This window comes from Lithobates pipiens, unplaced genomic scaffold (genome assembly GCF_037356315.1).
Source record: "Lithobates pipiens isolate NorthernLeopardFrog02 unplaced genomic scaffold, aLitPip1_a1.2 Scaffold_3, whole genome shotgun sequence".
NCBI classification, from domain to species: domain Eukaryota; kingdom Metazoa; phylum Chordata; class Amphibia; order Anura; family Ranidae; genus Lithobates; species Lithobates pipiens.
Genome location: NW_027507790.1, coordinates 255,353,052 through 255,369,666, shown reverse-complemented (window position 1 = coordinate 255,369,666; position 16,615 = coordinate 255,353,052). Strand labels below are relative to the sequence as shown.

At 40.6% G+C, this 16,615-nt stretch overlaps 1 protein-coding gene across 2 annotated transcripts in view; it reads left to right on the top strand.

Annotated features, from left to right (window-relative positions):
* Positions 1-16,256, top strand: part of ARK2N (arkadia (RNF111) N-terminal like PKA signaling regulator 2N) — a 130,054-nt gene extending 113,798 nt beyond the window's left edge. For both annotated transcript variants that reach the window (XM_077463067.1, XM_077463065.1), the window contains one exon: positions 463-16,256. In XM_077463067.1, coding sequence (XP_077319193.1) covers positions 463-652 — 190 coding nt within the window. In that variant the 3' untranslated portion in view covers positions 653-16,256. The remainder of the gene's footprint in view (positions 1-462) is intronic.
* Positions 16,257-16,615: the final 359 nt, after the last annotated feature.

The window sequence follows — 16,615 nt, the reverse complement described above, 5'->3', positions numbered from 1 at the left end:
AGTGTTCCATTGTAAGGTTGTTCCTTTTATTTTTCCTTTTCTTCCTACTCTAGTCCACCTCACTTTTAATACCTGTATGCAGGGCTGAGGTAAGGGGTATGCAGAAGAACAGATGCCTTAGTCTGTGGGTGCAAAAGGAACCGTACCTGCAATTTTTGCTGATGAAATAGTTTTGGGGTGATGGGCATTTTTCCTTATGTTCTCAAGGATCTTGCCCTGGCACTACTTCCTGACATTTTCATGTAAATCTTGTGTGTCTTTAGCAAGATATTGTAATATTTGCTATTTGTACTAATGGTCACCAAGACTTTTCTAAACCGCCCCAACAACGAACACAGGTTCAGGCTCTATCGTTGCCTTGGGGCTCTTTTAGGCCATGGTAAGTTAACTTTACGCCTATGTCATTGTGCAATATCTGAGAAATATCTATCAATTGATTATCTTTTTCTTTCTTCCCGCAAGGTTTGTCCACCCCCGGGGCGGAGTTATACAGAGAGTATCATCATGGAAGCATGCAGCTGGCTCCCAGTATAACAGCTCCCACCAAACACCATCATGGACAGGGGTGACTCCCCAGCAGAACTGGACTGCCCCTTCAGAAGTAGTTGACCTTACTCTGGACGAAGATTCAAGGCGCAAATATTTACTGTAAAGCCGGGCCCTCCCTGTTTTTTGTCCCCATTTCCCCTCTACCTCCGGCACAATCCTTCCATTGAGGTTACACATGCTCTCTTCCAGGAGTCCGGGAATTTTTATGGTTTGATGACCCATGCATTAACAAGCACATTAGTAATTTTATTTTATTTTATTTTTTCACCTAAGCGGCCGGCCAAATCCAATTTTAGATTACTGCCCTCCCCTACCCTCTCTGAATTGCAATACCTGTCCAGAATCATCAAGGTATAAAGCACCTTTCAGTTTTTCTCTTATTGCTAATTTAAATGCTTTGTTAAAAAAAAAAATAATATATGCATAAGTATTTATACTGTATGATTAGAAATAAACATTGATAAGGATGCTTCCTCGGCACATCAAGCAAACTCAACCCCCTTGTTTGCTATAAAAGTTTAGTTCAGGGATGTATCTATGTATCAAGGTAGCCATTTTCTGACTGATTATGCCACCTTTAATCCTCTGCTGTCAGGTGGAAGGACAGCCATATCGGGGCACAAAATGGCTGCTGCTATTATGTGCAGGAGGTAACATGTAATAGGACTTTTTTCGTAATGTTTGGTTAACACAGAAATTAACTCGCCTTCAGTCCAGCGATGTGACGTCCTGGAGCTCCACGCTGGCCACTGATTTCTTTGGGAGGCCATCTTCCCGGTCTCCTTTGCCGGCCACTGTCACTGGCTAGGCCAAGATCACGCCACTCCACCGAGTTCTGTCAGCTTTGGCACTGCCGAATTTATACAATGAGTTGTGTGTGCGCAGTTCACTTGTACAGGGGTGGACAGGCTGGTAAGTCATTTTAATGCAGAAAGAGACAAAGCATGGCAAATCCTGCCTGTTTGCCCATTTTTTATTTTTTAGCATAAAGTTCCACTTAAAGGTTTGAGGCAAGCAGTCATTAGCTGATCTCGTCTTTCACATACTGTCTTCTCAGACACTGGGGGCTGAACCAGTACATGGTGTTACAGCCCCCAGATCTAGCATGAAACAGTTGAGTCAGTAATTGGCTGCTTTCCTCAGAGTCCAGTAACACGTTTCTGGGTCTTTGAGTCAGTTTAAAGGTGATTCTCTTTACAAATGAGGAGGAACTCTGCTTTTGACCCATAATTTTAGTGTCACATAAAGGTCCCGCCCCCCATCAGGTTATTGTAAGCAACAATAGGAATCTCATTCAGCTGTCTTGAGGTTGTGTGGTCCTGTCTTCAAGCCTGTCACTGATCTTGGTCTTATGGTCCAAGAGTTGGCTGCAGGCAGTCTGAAATTCAGCAGGTGGGGGTCAAATTTTGAGTGATCTAAACGTTCAGTGCCTTAAAGTGGTTGTAAACCTCAGACTAGAAATATATGCTGTGCTCATAGTGCATTAGTGTGTACTTGTCACAGTTAAAAGCACTAAGTGTCATTTCTGTCTGCTGCCTCATTCATCTATCTGTATGAATCACTTCTGACATGTTTTCCTGACACCAAGAGAAAAAGTGAGACGTGGGAGGGACCACCAGCTGATTGACAGCCTCCGCTCTGTTCATGTGTGCTGTGTGGATGGAGGTTGACTCTCTCCCCTCCATTTAGCCCTTCAGAGCTCTTCTCAGCCACCTCTGCAGAGTGTGACTTCAGCTCTCCACCCCCTTTTTTTCTGAACGCTCAGACAAGCTTTATAAATTCAGTACTTTGAAATTATGTAGAGAAGAGACTGCTGCAGATAGACTGTTTAAACTTATGCAGAAGGATTTGTTTCATCTCTGATTATCACCTGAGGCCAGTCATTTTACTGAGTATATGTAAAGGTTTACAACCATTTTAATTGAACTAGTCCCTTGTATGACTGCACAAACTACCCTACCTTTTTTTTTACCAAAGCAGGTAACTGTTAGCATTTAGAAACTTCCTGCACCATACATGTGGTCTTTTTTGGCAGATTAGGCCTTAAAGCAGAACTTCAAGAATATATAAAGCAATTACTCCACTAACCTGTTATGCATTCATTAATAAACGACTGCATTAAACAGAACTAGTATAGGTAAATACATTTGTATAACATTTCTGTAGTCCTCAGCACAGCAGACTTGGGGGGGGGGGGGGGGGGAGCACTGTACATCTTCAAAGAATTCATGTTCCCGGTCTTGGCACTCTTAACAGGTTGAACATGCTTGCAGGAGGGGAGAGCAGAGGGATGTGACCTCCTCTGTACATGCTTTCTCTATCATTGTCCAATGCCTCACTGTGGAAGAAGTCTCTTTAATGCCTTTGGGCAAGGGGATGTAATAACGCTCATAGATCCCTGTTAGTGGAAGAGCTGTGATATCGGTCTTAATTCGTAGTTGCACTGTAGCTGAAGATTGCAATAGATTTTGGAAGATGAGTGTGTGCAGGAAAAGCCATATTGCTGCTGGAATCTTGACAGCATCCCACTTTAAAGCCTGAAATCACTGTATGGAAACTTGAAGGCCCCCCCTTCACACTATGGACAGGCAGTAGGGCCAATTGTCTTCACTGTTACATAACGGCCTTTATTTAGTTACGTGGTGCAAAAAGTAGAATGACAGATTCATTTTGATTGAAGCGTTACAAAACATTTACGGTTTGCTTCATTCAATAAAGACTCAAGTCTTGCTTTCAAAGAAACAAAGACAACGTTGGCTTTTCTGTTGTCCAAGTTCCATTTTCTTGTATTCTGTCAACTGTCATACCTGCTTTCAAAGTATTTTAAAAGGCAAGTTCATTTCAAACATAATTCACTGCTTGGAGGACTCAAATTACCTTTTCAAGAGGCCACTCTTGTTTTGAAGGCAGGGAAAAATAGTGGTAATTTCACATACGCTGTCTCTTAGTGTTGGTGGGCTTGGAGCCAGAAAGGTCTTTGGGCTTCCTCATCTTGGTGTTCTCCGTTTTGGGTAGTGATGCCTGGTTTTAGTAAACTATCTGAGCGTGAGGGACAGAGAATAAAAGGATAAGCTGGTCTTTATAGCCATAAGTGACCCAAAGGCTCAGTTCACACTACTGCGACATGGAAGTGTGACTTCAGTGGGATTTTGAAGCAGCTTCATGGAAAGCCTGTGTAATCTTCCTGTAATGTTGGATCCAAGTCACACCAAACAAGATGAGGATCCGACTTCTATTAGTCTATGGGCATAAGTTGGATAGAATTCACCTTGAAGTACAGGAATTTTCTCTAGAGTCGGAGCGACTTCAGTAGTGCTAATTAGGACAGCTCTCTTTGACTAACGTGGGATTTCACATGTCACACGACTTGGGGTCTCAAGTCGAATCCCAAGTCGTGGCAGTTTGAACTGACCCTTAGCAGAACGGTTAAACTCTAATTCTCTCCCTGTACTGTGCTGGAATCTTGAACAGCCAAGATGACCAAGACCAGAAAGTACTTTGTTTGGCCCATCCTAGAATACGGCTTTGTAGGTGATGCTGCATACCTTAGAACAGACATGTTAAACTCTGATAGAATAGAATTACAGATTGTTCGGGGCACCTTCATAAAGAGCCAGGCTTCCCTAATTCGAATACTGCAATATTTGTGGATTAGAATGCCAGGAATCTAGTATACTAAAAAGTAATTGTATTATAAAATTTTGTGGATTAGAGAACTGCATCTTGCAACATTTTAATTCTAGTAAATGTAATAAACATTTTATGGAGCACATAAAAGCAAAACTGTGTACCCTAGCTTTAAAGGGGTTGTAAAGGTTTGTTTAAAACAAAAAAAAAAATATATATATAATATATATTTTAATTATACTTGCCTCCTCTGTACAATGGTTTTGCACAGTGGCCCTGGTCTTCCTCTTCTGGGGTCCCCCAGTGGCGCTCTTGGCTCATCTTCTCGAGTGCCCCCACGGAGAGCTGCTTTCCATGAAGGCACTCATGTGGGCACGCTCCCAAGTCATGCTGCTGCATTTGTTGACATAGACAGCAGGACTCTGTGACAACAATATCACACATTCTCCACAACTGTGGATTATATGGCAGGGTTGCAAGAAAAAAAGCCACTCCTCCAAGACAGGCCACATACAATCACATACTGAGCTTTGCCAAAACACACCTTGAAGATTCTGAAGCCACATGGAAAAAGGTGTTCTGGTCAGATGAGACTAAAACTGAATTATTTGGCCTCCACACCAAACAATATGTCTGGCAGAAATCTAGTACAGCTCACCATCCAAATGGCACCATTCCTACAGTAAAGCATGAAGTTGGTAATGTCCTGTTATGGGGTTGTTTTTTCTGCAACAGGGACTGGAGCACTTCTCAGGATAGAAGAAAAAATGAATGGGACAAAAAACATCAAATTCTTTAGGAAAATCTGCTGCCCTGTGCCAGAAAGTTGTTAATGAGGAGAACCTTCCAACACAAGGACCCAAAGCACACCGCAAAAATTACCACACAGTGATTGAAGGAGAAAAAGGTGAATGTCCTTCCATGGCCTAGTCCGAGCCCAGACCTAAACCCCATTGAAATTACTTGAAGACTGCAGTCCACTAGCGGGCACCATCAAATTTAGCTAAACTTGAGCAGTTCTGCAAAGAGTGGGTAAATATTGCAACGTCTAGATGTGCAAAGTTAATAGGTGCTTAGGGTTTATTTAGGGTTGCTGGGCACAAAAGGTTTTTTTTTTTTTGCTTAATGCAGAGAATGCATTAAAGTAAAAAAAATACTTTTTATAGCCACTTTTAAGTTACAAAATGAAAACAAGATTAAAGCACTACCTGGAGGAATTTTTGGCTAACAAATAGATACAGGGGCTATGTAGAGTTTCCTCTTAGATGGAACTTTTACTTTTAAATGTTTAAAATGGCTGACAAGCTCACTTTAAATAGATTTATACTTCAAATATCATTTGCATTGCACAGTGTTGCAGTTGGAGTAGTAAGAACCCTGAAGAAGGAATAAGTGGCTGCATTCTTACTGGCACAGGGTACAAACACAAACCCAATTCTCTGTTGCTTCATGAGGTGATCCACCTCACCTCTGAATTCTTTCCCAGCAGAAAAGGGATGGCAGGCAGGGTAAGGAAGTCATAGGGTGGGCATCATTTGGTAGGGTAAGCAAGTTGTGCAGTGTTTAGTGCAAAGCACAGTGTAAATCAAAGCATAATTGACACAATTGTGACTCCATGCCTAGCCCCCCTCCCCCCCTTTGGTTTCAATCAAACATGCACTAAAGCCCCACTTTTAACACCAGTCTGAATAACAACATAGAGACCCTCAGATTCTACTGGACACAAATTCCCTTAAACCTATACTATTTTATCCTTCACGGCAGCTCTGTCTTGTACCTTTAACTTAAATTTTGAGGCACCTTACGTTTTTTTTTACAGCACTCACTTCTGTAAAAAGTAGCTATCGCAAATCTCTATGCCTCCCATCTGTTTAAGCTATTGAGGGATAGGTTCAAGAATCTGAGTCCAGGCATATCATTGATCAAGGAAAACCATAATATGAGGTGTGACGGTCATCTGCACACCAATACTTGTTGCTGCCACATATAGTTTGTGCCTAATGGAGGAAGCCATATTGTATATTGAAAATGTTAAACATGTATTCACTGTGAAGCAGTGGTAGCTGCATTCTTTAAAAAAAAAATTGAATGACATTGTAGTTAAGGGAGAGGTTCACATGAAAAGTGAATATTGATCTGAAAGCACAACTTGGCTTATTTTTGTTTGTGGGGTCTGAGGAGGGGTGGTTCCAGCCATATCTTTTACATGCCAACCACTTCCTCTCCTTAAAGCCCATAAGGACCCACTTATTAAGTGTGAGCTTCGAGGCTTTGGTGACTACAGTCTGTTTTGAGTAAAATGACACAAATTTACCATAGTCTTTATACACACTGTCTTTGGCAGATTTTTTTGAGCTCAGTGAATTACCATTTCTGAAAATTTCTCCAGAACCTTTAGGAAAGTTTATTCATCAGTCAGATGCTTTCTGTATGACCACCTATAGATTGCCGGAGTCTATCTACTACCACCAGCAGAGACCAATACTTTTTACCTCTGAGTGTGGAGCTTCCTGTGGTAAAAGCAGTAATCGAAGAAATACAGGGGTTGGATAAAATTATGGAAACAAGTATGGTATACGAACTAAATCGTTACCAAAGATGGTGTTCGTCGCCCTGACACCCAAGATGGCCTGAATTCTCCTGGAAATTGACAAATATAAGTCTTGGATGGTTGATAATGGAATCTGATACCACTGTCCTTCGGTCAGTTGACCATGTTGACTGCACTTATGCTCATCAGATGACGTTTCCCGGAAACTGTATATGCCGTCCTAACGTTTGATGCTGCACCTCGCGACACCGTAAATAAACTGGCAAGTATAGTCAAAGGTACCAGCTACACGAGCACCAACAATTTGCCCTCTTGGAAGCTCAAAGCTCTGATATGACTCTGTATTATTAGCAGTGCATGCAGTGAATGATGAAAGTAAGGCTTCCCACCTGTTAGCTAGGTGTCTCCTCACACAATGGCAGCAAAAGAATGTTACATCACTTCCGCTTTCAACATGAAACATGTCGTCACTTTTACACCTGCAAATCATGTAGTGCTTCTATATCTTTGTCCAACCCCTTTAATTTCCTCAATATGCTCTACGTGGCTAAAACGTTGTGGGCAACTCAACCACTCCCCTTATCTAGTATGAGCTTGTTGAATATTCCATTCCAAAACCTTGGACACTACTATGGAGTCGCCCCTCTAGTCCTACAGCTATAACAGCCTCCAGTTTTCCACAAAAATTTGGGGGGTGTGTGTGGGAATTTTTAACCTTTTTAGTCAAAAGGGCCATTGGTGAGGTCAGGTACAGATGTTGGATGGAAGACCTTGGCTCGTGGCTCCAATTTATCCCAAAGGTGCTCAGTAGGGTTGAGGTCAGGTCTTTGTATGAGCTACTTCAAGTTCCTCTTCGTCAGATAGTGTCTTTATGGGGCTGGTTCTGTACACCTCAACTCAATAACGGAGGGATCTCCACACATTTCCGGCTTATATTCTTCTCAGCACAGCTCAGAATAGGATACACCACTTCGAATGTGCTATGAATTTGTTGATTCAATAGCATGCTTGTAATGGTATATGGTGGGGATAAATACATTTAGATGTCAGGCTTAGTTTAGGTTACTATGATGTATGTGTTTATGCCTTGTTGGCTTATGCCCTAGTCAGTGTTCTAAAAAAATAAAGCCTGTGCAGTTGAAGCAGAAACTTCCTAAACGAGGACCACTTATGAGGCTTCTGTTGAGCAGTTAAAGTGGAACTCTACCCATAACTTGAAAAAAAAATGTTCTTGAGCAAGGAACATACATTCCAAATGAATCATTTTGCTACCGTAATTGGGTGCTGTAAATTGCTCCAGCATTGTTTGTCTCTGCTTACTGGAGGCAGCCATTTTGCTAAAGCCCAGAACGCCAGTACTAAATTCTAAAATGGAACTAAACACATTGATTTAACGATTTAAAAAAAGTTACATTCCTTGAATGTCGGGATTGCTAACTCACATTTGCTTGTGTCCTCAACCAAACTGTCAAATCATCTAATGGCTGGTGTCATAACTGATCACATGTGAGGCATCATGGCAGTTGCCAATCAAACAGAAGCAGCTTACTTGGCTGTAAAGGATAGGAGGGTTTATTTTTGCTTTAAGGCTTTCAGCAGATTGGCCTCTACAAACATGGCAATGCCTAAAAATAGAGAACAACCAAGCATGTGCAGAGCAGGGTGAGGTCATGTATTTCTGTATTTTATACAGTATAGGCACTTATTATAATGTGTTACATTACCTGCAAAAGGGGCAAACCTGAAGTAACCTAGCAGTGTTAATTTTCTGAGTAAAGTTCCACTTTAATACAGTGGCCAAATAAAGATAAATCCACAGACATTTTTAGGTCCTATTTGTGGCCGTTATTGATAAAATTGTCACCCAGTCCTACTTTGGATGGCAGTTTGTCTGGCATATCAGACACCAATCGACCAACTACTCAAATAGAGAAAGATTGGGCACTTTTTAAAATCATCTTGTTTACTATTTTGCCTAATATTAGTCAGCACTGTTTCTGTCCTCATGTGAAGGTACCCACCACACCCCCATTCCTTCATTTGGTTTATCGTGCATAAATGTTTGTGCCCAAGTTGTAGCCTGAATGATTTGAGAATGGTAAGAGTGCACCTTCAGGGCTGTCATAAACCAGCAGAATATTTCAGGTGCAGTGATGTTGGGAACTCTATAGTGAGTCCTAAGTCTTTCCAACATTGGTCTCCTCTCCTCTTGCATGTTCAAGTTTTTTTTTCGTCAGCATTAGAAACAGACTGGTGGGCAGCAGGATGAAGCGTTGTGGTAGTGTATTCTGGATCATCCTCTCTCCTGTTGTCATATGAGACTTAGAAGGGGGATGTGTGCAAATGCAGAATAGACTCTCCCACTTTAAATAATTCAGCTTGGAAATCAGGGAGGCTTCACCAAGAACTGAGTTTGTTATGGAGTTTTTCTCCAGAAGCCAGACCTCTAAATACCATCAACCTAGCCAATGTACGTCTATCATTTCACTGCTTACACTAGAAGCAAATGCTTTCTATACATAGTTGAATGCAGATAACCAGACAATTTCTGTGACTTCCAAGTAATACTGAATGAGTTTGCTTACATCACTGTCAAACCTTTCGGCCCAGGTGCTCCATCACAAAACAAGACGGTCAAACATTTTTTTAGTTTTTTGGTTGAGCATGCACATGTGCATATGTAGATACAGGATCATTTGACAGTGTCTAACTAGGCTTCCTACTATTTGTGCACTGTTTTATTTTTATTTTTTCAGATGATTATGTATTTTAGTCTGTTGCTGTTTTAATTTTATTTAAAACACTACTTTGTATTCCTTTTAACTGATTTTTATGTTGGTCAAATTAGCTAACGCAATCACTGGATGTATGTGGATGTTTAGAGAAGTAATGACATGCCTAGCTTTAATTTTTTTTTCCCCTTCCACTTTCTTTTTTTTTTTTTATATATATATTTTTTCTTTTTCTTCTGAAAAATTTGAACTTTAAACCGTTGTTTGGTTTAAAGGCTAATGCACTTGACGGCTGTTGAGATACTAAAGTGTATGTGTTGCCTGCTCACTAAGCTTTATTGAATAAGGGCAAAGAATGGTTGGTTTACACATGGTAGTATTGGCTCCATGTGGATTTTACTGTAGCTAGCTTTGGACTCCATTCACATTTGTGCAACTTGTCATGCAATTTTGAACACCCCATGTTTTCCAATAATAACCATTCGTATATGTAAGACTTAAAGTTGCAGCGACTTCAAAGTAGTTCATACACTACTTTGGACTGGCTTTCATGCAACTTGAGGGCCATAGATTTCAATGTTAACTCTCAAATGTTGCATGAAAGTTGTACCTGAATGTTATACAATGCAACAGTTGTTCATTATCACTAGTCAAAGACAAAGTCGTATCAAAGTTGCAATCTAGAGTCGAACAAGTGTGAATGGAGCCTTAAGGTTCTTTAATGCTCCGATTTTGCAAGGAGGAATCTGAATGTATGTTCAAGGTCAACAGAAGCTGAATCATTTATGCTGACCACATATGTATTAATCCCACATGCTTTCGATAGAATCAACCAAAGGTCGATCATATTGGATTGTCTAAAAAGTTCCATTCATTTCTGCTAATCTTCCCAGTATCATTTTGTGTGATTGTGACTCAAAAGCAGAAGATTGTGTCACTTTAACTCAAACTAATTTATTCACAGATGGAACTCTTGTTGTCACAGCATAGTTAATGTTAGTTCAATGTGGGGAAGTTTTGTTGTTTCTGTACTCTTTGCCATATTTCATCAATAATACGGTTGGAAACAGATTTCGGAAAGAAAATGTGATGCATATACGGCCAAAATAACCAACGGTTCTACCTTCAGGTACAATGATGAAATAAGCCCAGCATGCACTAACCCATAGCAACCTATCGGAAACTCTTTTCCACTGTTAATGAATCATAGAATTGGAGGAAGTCTTAGGAAATAGGTAACCAACATGCCTGGCATGTAGACCACCTGGGGACCTAAAGTGACACTTTTTTTACTTTGCCTATTCAGGGAAAACAAAGTGTACATATAAAGCCCACCAACCCACTCCTCGTCTCAAGCAATAACGCCACTCCATCTGTTGCACTCAGTGCAGTAGATCTAGTGTTTCCGACTATGGGCGGAATTTAAACATATCCATCATTCAATAATCAGGCAATAGTCTATGTATGAAGCATTTTTTTTTTAAATCCATATAGAGTTTTGTTTTGTGGGTTTTTTTTTACAGGTCTGAATGCTGCATATTGTACTCTGGGCCTATGCACACTGTGTAGGAATTGGCAAACTTGCATTTCATTTAGATCCATAAACAAATCTGCATCTGAAGTCCTGCATAATAACATACATCACAAATGTTCAGAGGGACATTAGGCAGCAGAAGCCATCTGACTCCTGGCACCAGAAGGATGCCGGATTGTATAAACTTCTTGGGTCTTAGCAATGGAAGGATGCTAGGTGGTATAAGCTGCCTGTCTTGTAGCAACGGAAAGATGCTAGGTGGTAGAAGCTGTCTGTCTCCTAGCAATGGAAGGATGCTAGAAGCCACCTGCGTCCTTGCAACAAAAGAATGTTTGGTGGAAGTCTCCTGCATCCTAGCAGCAGAACAACATTATGCAGCAGAAGCAACAGAAGGCCATTTACATTGTATGCACATTAACGCTGCTCAAACGGGGGGGGGGGACCCTTTAAAACAGCAAAAATCCACTGTAGAAACTATAAAATGTTCCAACTTCTTCAGTTGCTCCTTTTTCAATCATGTTGACAAAAGGAAAAAAGTAGTGTCCAAAAACAAAATGTCCCCCCAACATGATTTTATATAAATTCCTACATATTACCAAATCATGCACATCATCAATTGTTTGTGGAACCGTGCAAATATTTTTGGTTTAGGTCACAGTAGTTTTGTCAAGCCTTGACAAAGTGGTCCTGCATGCCCTTGAAATGTGCTTCCGTGATTGCCGTTAGCATGAAGAAAGGCCCAGCACTCCATGCAAGACTCATATTTACTGCAAAGTCTCTTGTGGCACCACCACTGGCCGTGAACCTTGGAGGTTTTGAGGCAAAGGGTTTGAATGCGGGATGGATATATCTTTCATTAGTCAAGTAGAGGTGGGAGCAGGGCACTAAATAAGACAATTTAATCAGTAGGTAAGAGGTGTTAAGTTGAGCCAAGATTTTGCAGTTCTCTACAGTAAGGGTCCCCTCCAGAAATCTGAGTCAACCAGCCAGAGAAATCTATGTATAGCTGAGCCAGAAGGAGCACCAAACACGTTTTATGAGTCCAAAAAAAGTTTTGTTGGTTCAGCAAGGATAACCAAAGCCAGCCAATGCTTTTAGAATCCATAGTCCCCCTTCATCAGGGCTTTAAGTAAATTGCATAATTTCTGTTGGACACAATGCTAAGCTCCTGGGTATCTCAGTCAAGGCCAGGAGGATAAACAGTAGTGGGTGCAACACATGTTGATATTGCTCTGCTGTTTGATAGACACCTACTCACTGTTTACTCTCCTGACTTTGAGATACCCAGGAGCTTGGCTTTGTGTTCAATACAGGCTGTGATAATTGCTTAAAGCCCTGATGATGGGTGTTTTTGCTCCCAAAATGCATTGGCGCTTTTGTTATCCTGTGGTCACTTGCTGAACCAATAGTATGCTTTTTGGCCTTTCAACATTTTTGGCGTACCTTCTGGCTCAACTATACGTTTTTCATTAGTCTCACATCACTGTCCCTCTAGGTTAACTTGTATACTGTGGTTGCTTATATGGAAATGGTTGCTGACACTAGGCTTTATGTAATATGAAAAAGAAAAAAAGGGAGGTGGTAGAATGCCTATAGCAATCCCCCAGATAATAGATTGTCTAACCTGCTTGTCGAAATGTGGTCGTCACCTTTTCCCAGGGGGAAATAAATGCTGACCTTACTATCCCTTTAGTGACATGTTCCAGATTTACTGGTCAGTCTAGTGAGATGCCAAACAGAAGGCAACCCCAATGAGAAACACATGGAAGCTGGTGGATGTAGACAACATGCTTTCCCCCCACCATTCCCTCAGTAGGCGTCATCGTCATGTCTGAGGGAAATAACTCATCGGATGACATTCTTTCTGCAATGATGAATTATAGGGTAGTCTGGGATCTGTTGGGTTACTGTGGATACTTTATGCCGACCATAGACTAATCGAAATTCAATCCAATCTATGGGCAGGCTGTTTGTACTACAGTTGATCTGTCAGTCCGCTTCAGTACAACCAGCCTGTTGGATATTGTTTGTTCGATCGCTGCTGCTGGCTATAGCTAGCAACAGTGATCATTGTACAGGCGATCCCCTAGTTACAAACATCCATCTTACAAATGGAGGGAGACAACAGGAAGTGAGAGGAAATCTACCCCTAGTAAGGGAAATTCACTCCTGTAAGAGTTATGGGGAAAAAGGTACCTCCACTGATTCTTTATCACCAAGGCATGTTTCCACAACAACCCAATATTTTCAAAATCCAATTGTCATTGGGACAGAAAGTGAGGTGAAATCTTCTGAACAGGGGCACAGACAGCAAAACAAAGGTTACATGGGTGTTAACCCTTCCCTATGCTATCCAAAAAGCTTAATCGTTTTTTTTTTGGCTGTAGATGCACTTAAAAAAAAATGTACCTGTTCCAACTTGCAAACAGATTCAACTTGAGAACAAACCTACATACCCTATCTTGTTTGTAACCCAGGGACCGCCTGTAATCTGACAGCGGGAGATTTCGTTGCCATCTCTGACTGTTGATGGGGGACTTCAGCAATTTCCTTTCCTTCAACCCGTGGTGAAGCTAAGGAATTGCATACTCTATAGCCAGCCTTAGACAGCACAGAGTCCTTCTTCAGACATTTTGTTAAATGAGGCCTATGGGTTTTTTTGATGATGCAAACATACAGAGCAACCGCAAAAATCTAAAACTTATAGTAGCCAACCCCTGTTTACTGCAGGCTAAGTCAGTAAAAGACATTCTGTTTGGTTGCAATGGATTTCTGCCGTTTCCATGTCAGTTTGTGCAATCTGCTTTAAAATTACCATCTATACATGGCTGAGTTTGAACTGAATGGGTTGTTGCGTAAACATTGCCTATAAATCTTGCATTCCAATTGTATGATTGTACAGTGCACCTAAGATTTACTAAAACCACGTCATATGAAAGTATAAAGGCAAAACCTTTTCTTTAATTTTGGATAGAGTGGGGATGGATTAGTCAGGTTTTTATTGCTGTCTGTGCCCCTGTTAACCCCTTGCTGACTAGCGCACGACGATATACGTCGGCACAATGGCACGGCTGGGCAAATGAGTGTACAGGTACATCCCCTTTAAATCGCGGAATAGTGGGCGTGATGCCAGCAGGGCATGCTCATGCCCACAGCATTCCCGCGGGCTCGATGTCCACCAGGGGCCCCCAATCGTTTCACCTTTTTACTAATAAAAAAAATCATAATAAAAATCCCATAAATCTTTCCCTTATTTTGTAGACGCTATAACTTTTGCACAAACCAATCAATATACGCTTATTGCGATTTTCTTTTATTTTTTTTTCAAAAAATATGTAGAAGAATACATATCGGCCTAAACTGAGAAAGACATTTGTTTTTTTTTATATATTTTTTGGGGATATTTATTATAGCAAAATGTAAAAAATATTGCTTTTTTTTGTTCAAAATTGTCGCTTCTTTTTGTTTATAGCGCAAAAAGTAAAAACAGCAGAGGTTATCAAATACCACCAAAAGAAAGCTCTATTTGTGGGGGAAAAAAAAGGACGTAAATTTTGTTTGGGTGCAACGTCGCAGGACCATGCAATTGTCAAAGAGGCGCAGTGCCGTATCGCCAAAAGTGCTCTGGTCAGGAAGGGGGTAAATCCTTTCGGGGCTGAAGCGGTTAAGGAGATTCAAACGCTCTATTTGTTCTTTTTATCATTATTGATAATGAAAGTAAAAAAAAAAAAATCCCAAGTTTTGGGTTGTCCCCAGAAAAGTAATAGAGGAGATATTTTCCAATGGGCAACACAAATTCTGGTGACACCAAGGGTTTCCCTTATATTACAGGGATTTCCTCTCACTTCCTGTTTTGGTTATGGGACAGGAAGTGAAGAGAAATCTACCTAATGGGAAACAGATGGCAAAAAATTATCCAATAGCCCCCTATCCAAAATGTAAAAAAGTTTTGCCGCTCGTGCCTATTTGAAGGTTTACATAAACCATCCTTTCACTTCATATCTTGGTAGATCCAAGAGTCACCATGCACGTTACAACTAGTGGTGCACCGAAATGAAAATTCTGAACCTAAAATTCAGGATGCACGTGGCTGAAACCGGAATGGATATATAAAAACTGTATATTTTTAAAATATATTTGTATTATATTTGACTTTTTGATTAATATCATGAATTTAAATGCCCTTGCGGTGTTAAAAAATCTTGCTCGTTGCATTTTTAGTTTAAAGAAAAAAAAACTCACCTCCCTATTGAAAATGGAACAAAAAACGCACCCGTGTTGCGTTTTTCAGTGGCATGACCTGTTAAACATGGCAAATGTTTTTTGGCACCCATTATAGCCACCCTTTTTTCTGACCCTATTTTTGGCGGCCAATTTATCTGTGCATCCCTAAGTTACAACCTGACCATGCAATCTTTGTACAATCAACTTTTTAGATGTACCAAAACCTATGCTAGCCTATCATTTCATATCTAATCGGGCAGAAACTTGCTCTACAGATCTAAAGGAGATTGTACAAATCAGATTGTAACCCGTGTGGTGATCTAGAACTGTAATGTGCATGAAAGTGCAGAGATTGTACCATGTGGAGCCAGCTTAAGTCTTTGCCTTATTGAATGAGCCAGTGTGCTGCGGATAAGTACACCATTTTGCAGTGACAAATCAGAATGTGTGGGCATCGGAAGTCGTGTTGGTGTCATTATTCCTATCCTAATATTACTTTGTGTCTTCCTTCTTTTCTTTTTCTTTTATAAAATTACTCACCACCCCCCTCCCCTAATTATTTCAGGATTTTTGTGGGTGCGAATCTCACCGCTCTGGTGACCATTCGTGCCCCCATTTGGTTCTGAAGTGGTTACATACACAATGGATTCTTTGTCATAACGCAAAGTGCAGAAACCCATCACAGCCAATCAGACTTTGTTTTTTATTATTCTACCGAAGCTCTAAGCGTATAATATCTAATTGGCTGTAATGGTTTACAGTACTCCACTGCTGTTTGCGCTATGCTAAATTACGTTTTATTTTATTTTTTGTTTTTTTTGTCTTTTTTTATTTTATTTATTTTTTGTTTTTTATCTCTTACTCCATTTCCATCTAGTTTTTTGGTCTTCTGGGGCAGGGAGGGGAAGAAATAAGAGTGTTATTATAAATACATATATTTTTTGGTGCAAGACGAGACCTTCTGTTTTTGAAAACGTCTGTAGAATAAAAGTTACAACTATTTTAAGACCGAATAAAATAGAGTGAATTATTTAAACAATGTTGCTTGTGCTTTATTGAAAATCTGACCCTTCTCTACAATGCTGTGACCCAAAATGTCTGGGTTGCATCGAGTTTTGTCTTCCAGGATGTTGTGGTTTTAAAGAGAATGTCACTAATTTCATTTTTTTTTTTTTTTTTACTTTGTCATTTGTGGTTTGACAGTTATTGGATGCCAGATGCCGGATTCCTAAAGCTGAACTCTAACTTTCCCTTCAGTCTTGCACAGGCTCCTCTCCTGTATTGAAATTGCTTACACGGCTCACACCGCACGACTCGCAATGTGCACTAGAAGGTGCAGCAAGTCAAATAGGGTCTGCCTCATTTCCTCCCTATCCTGACTCATTGGATTCCAGTTTT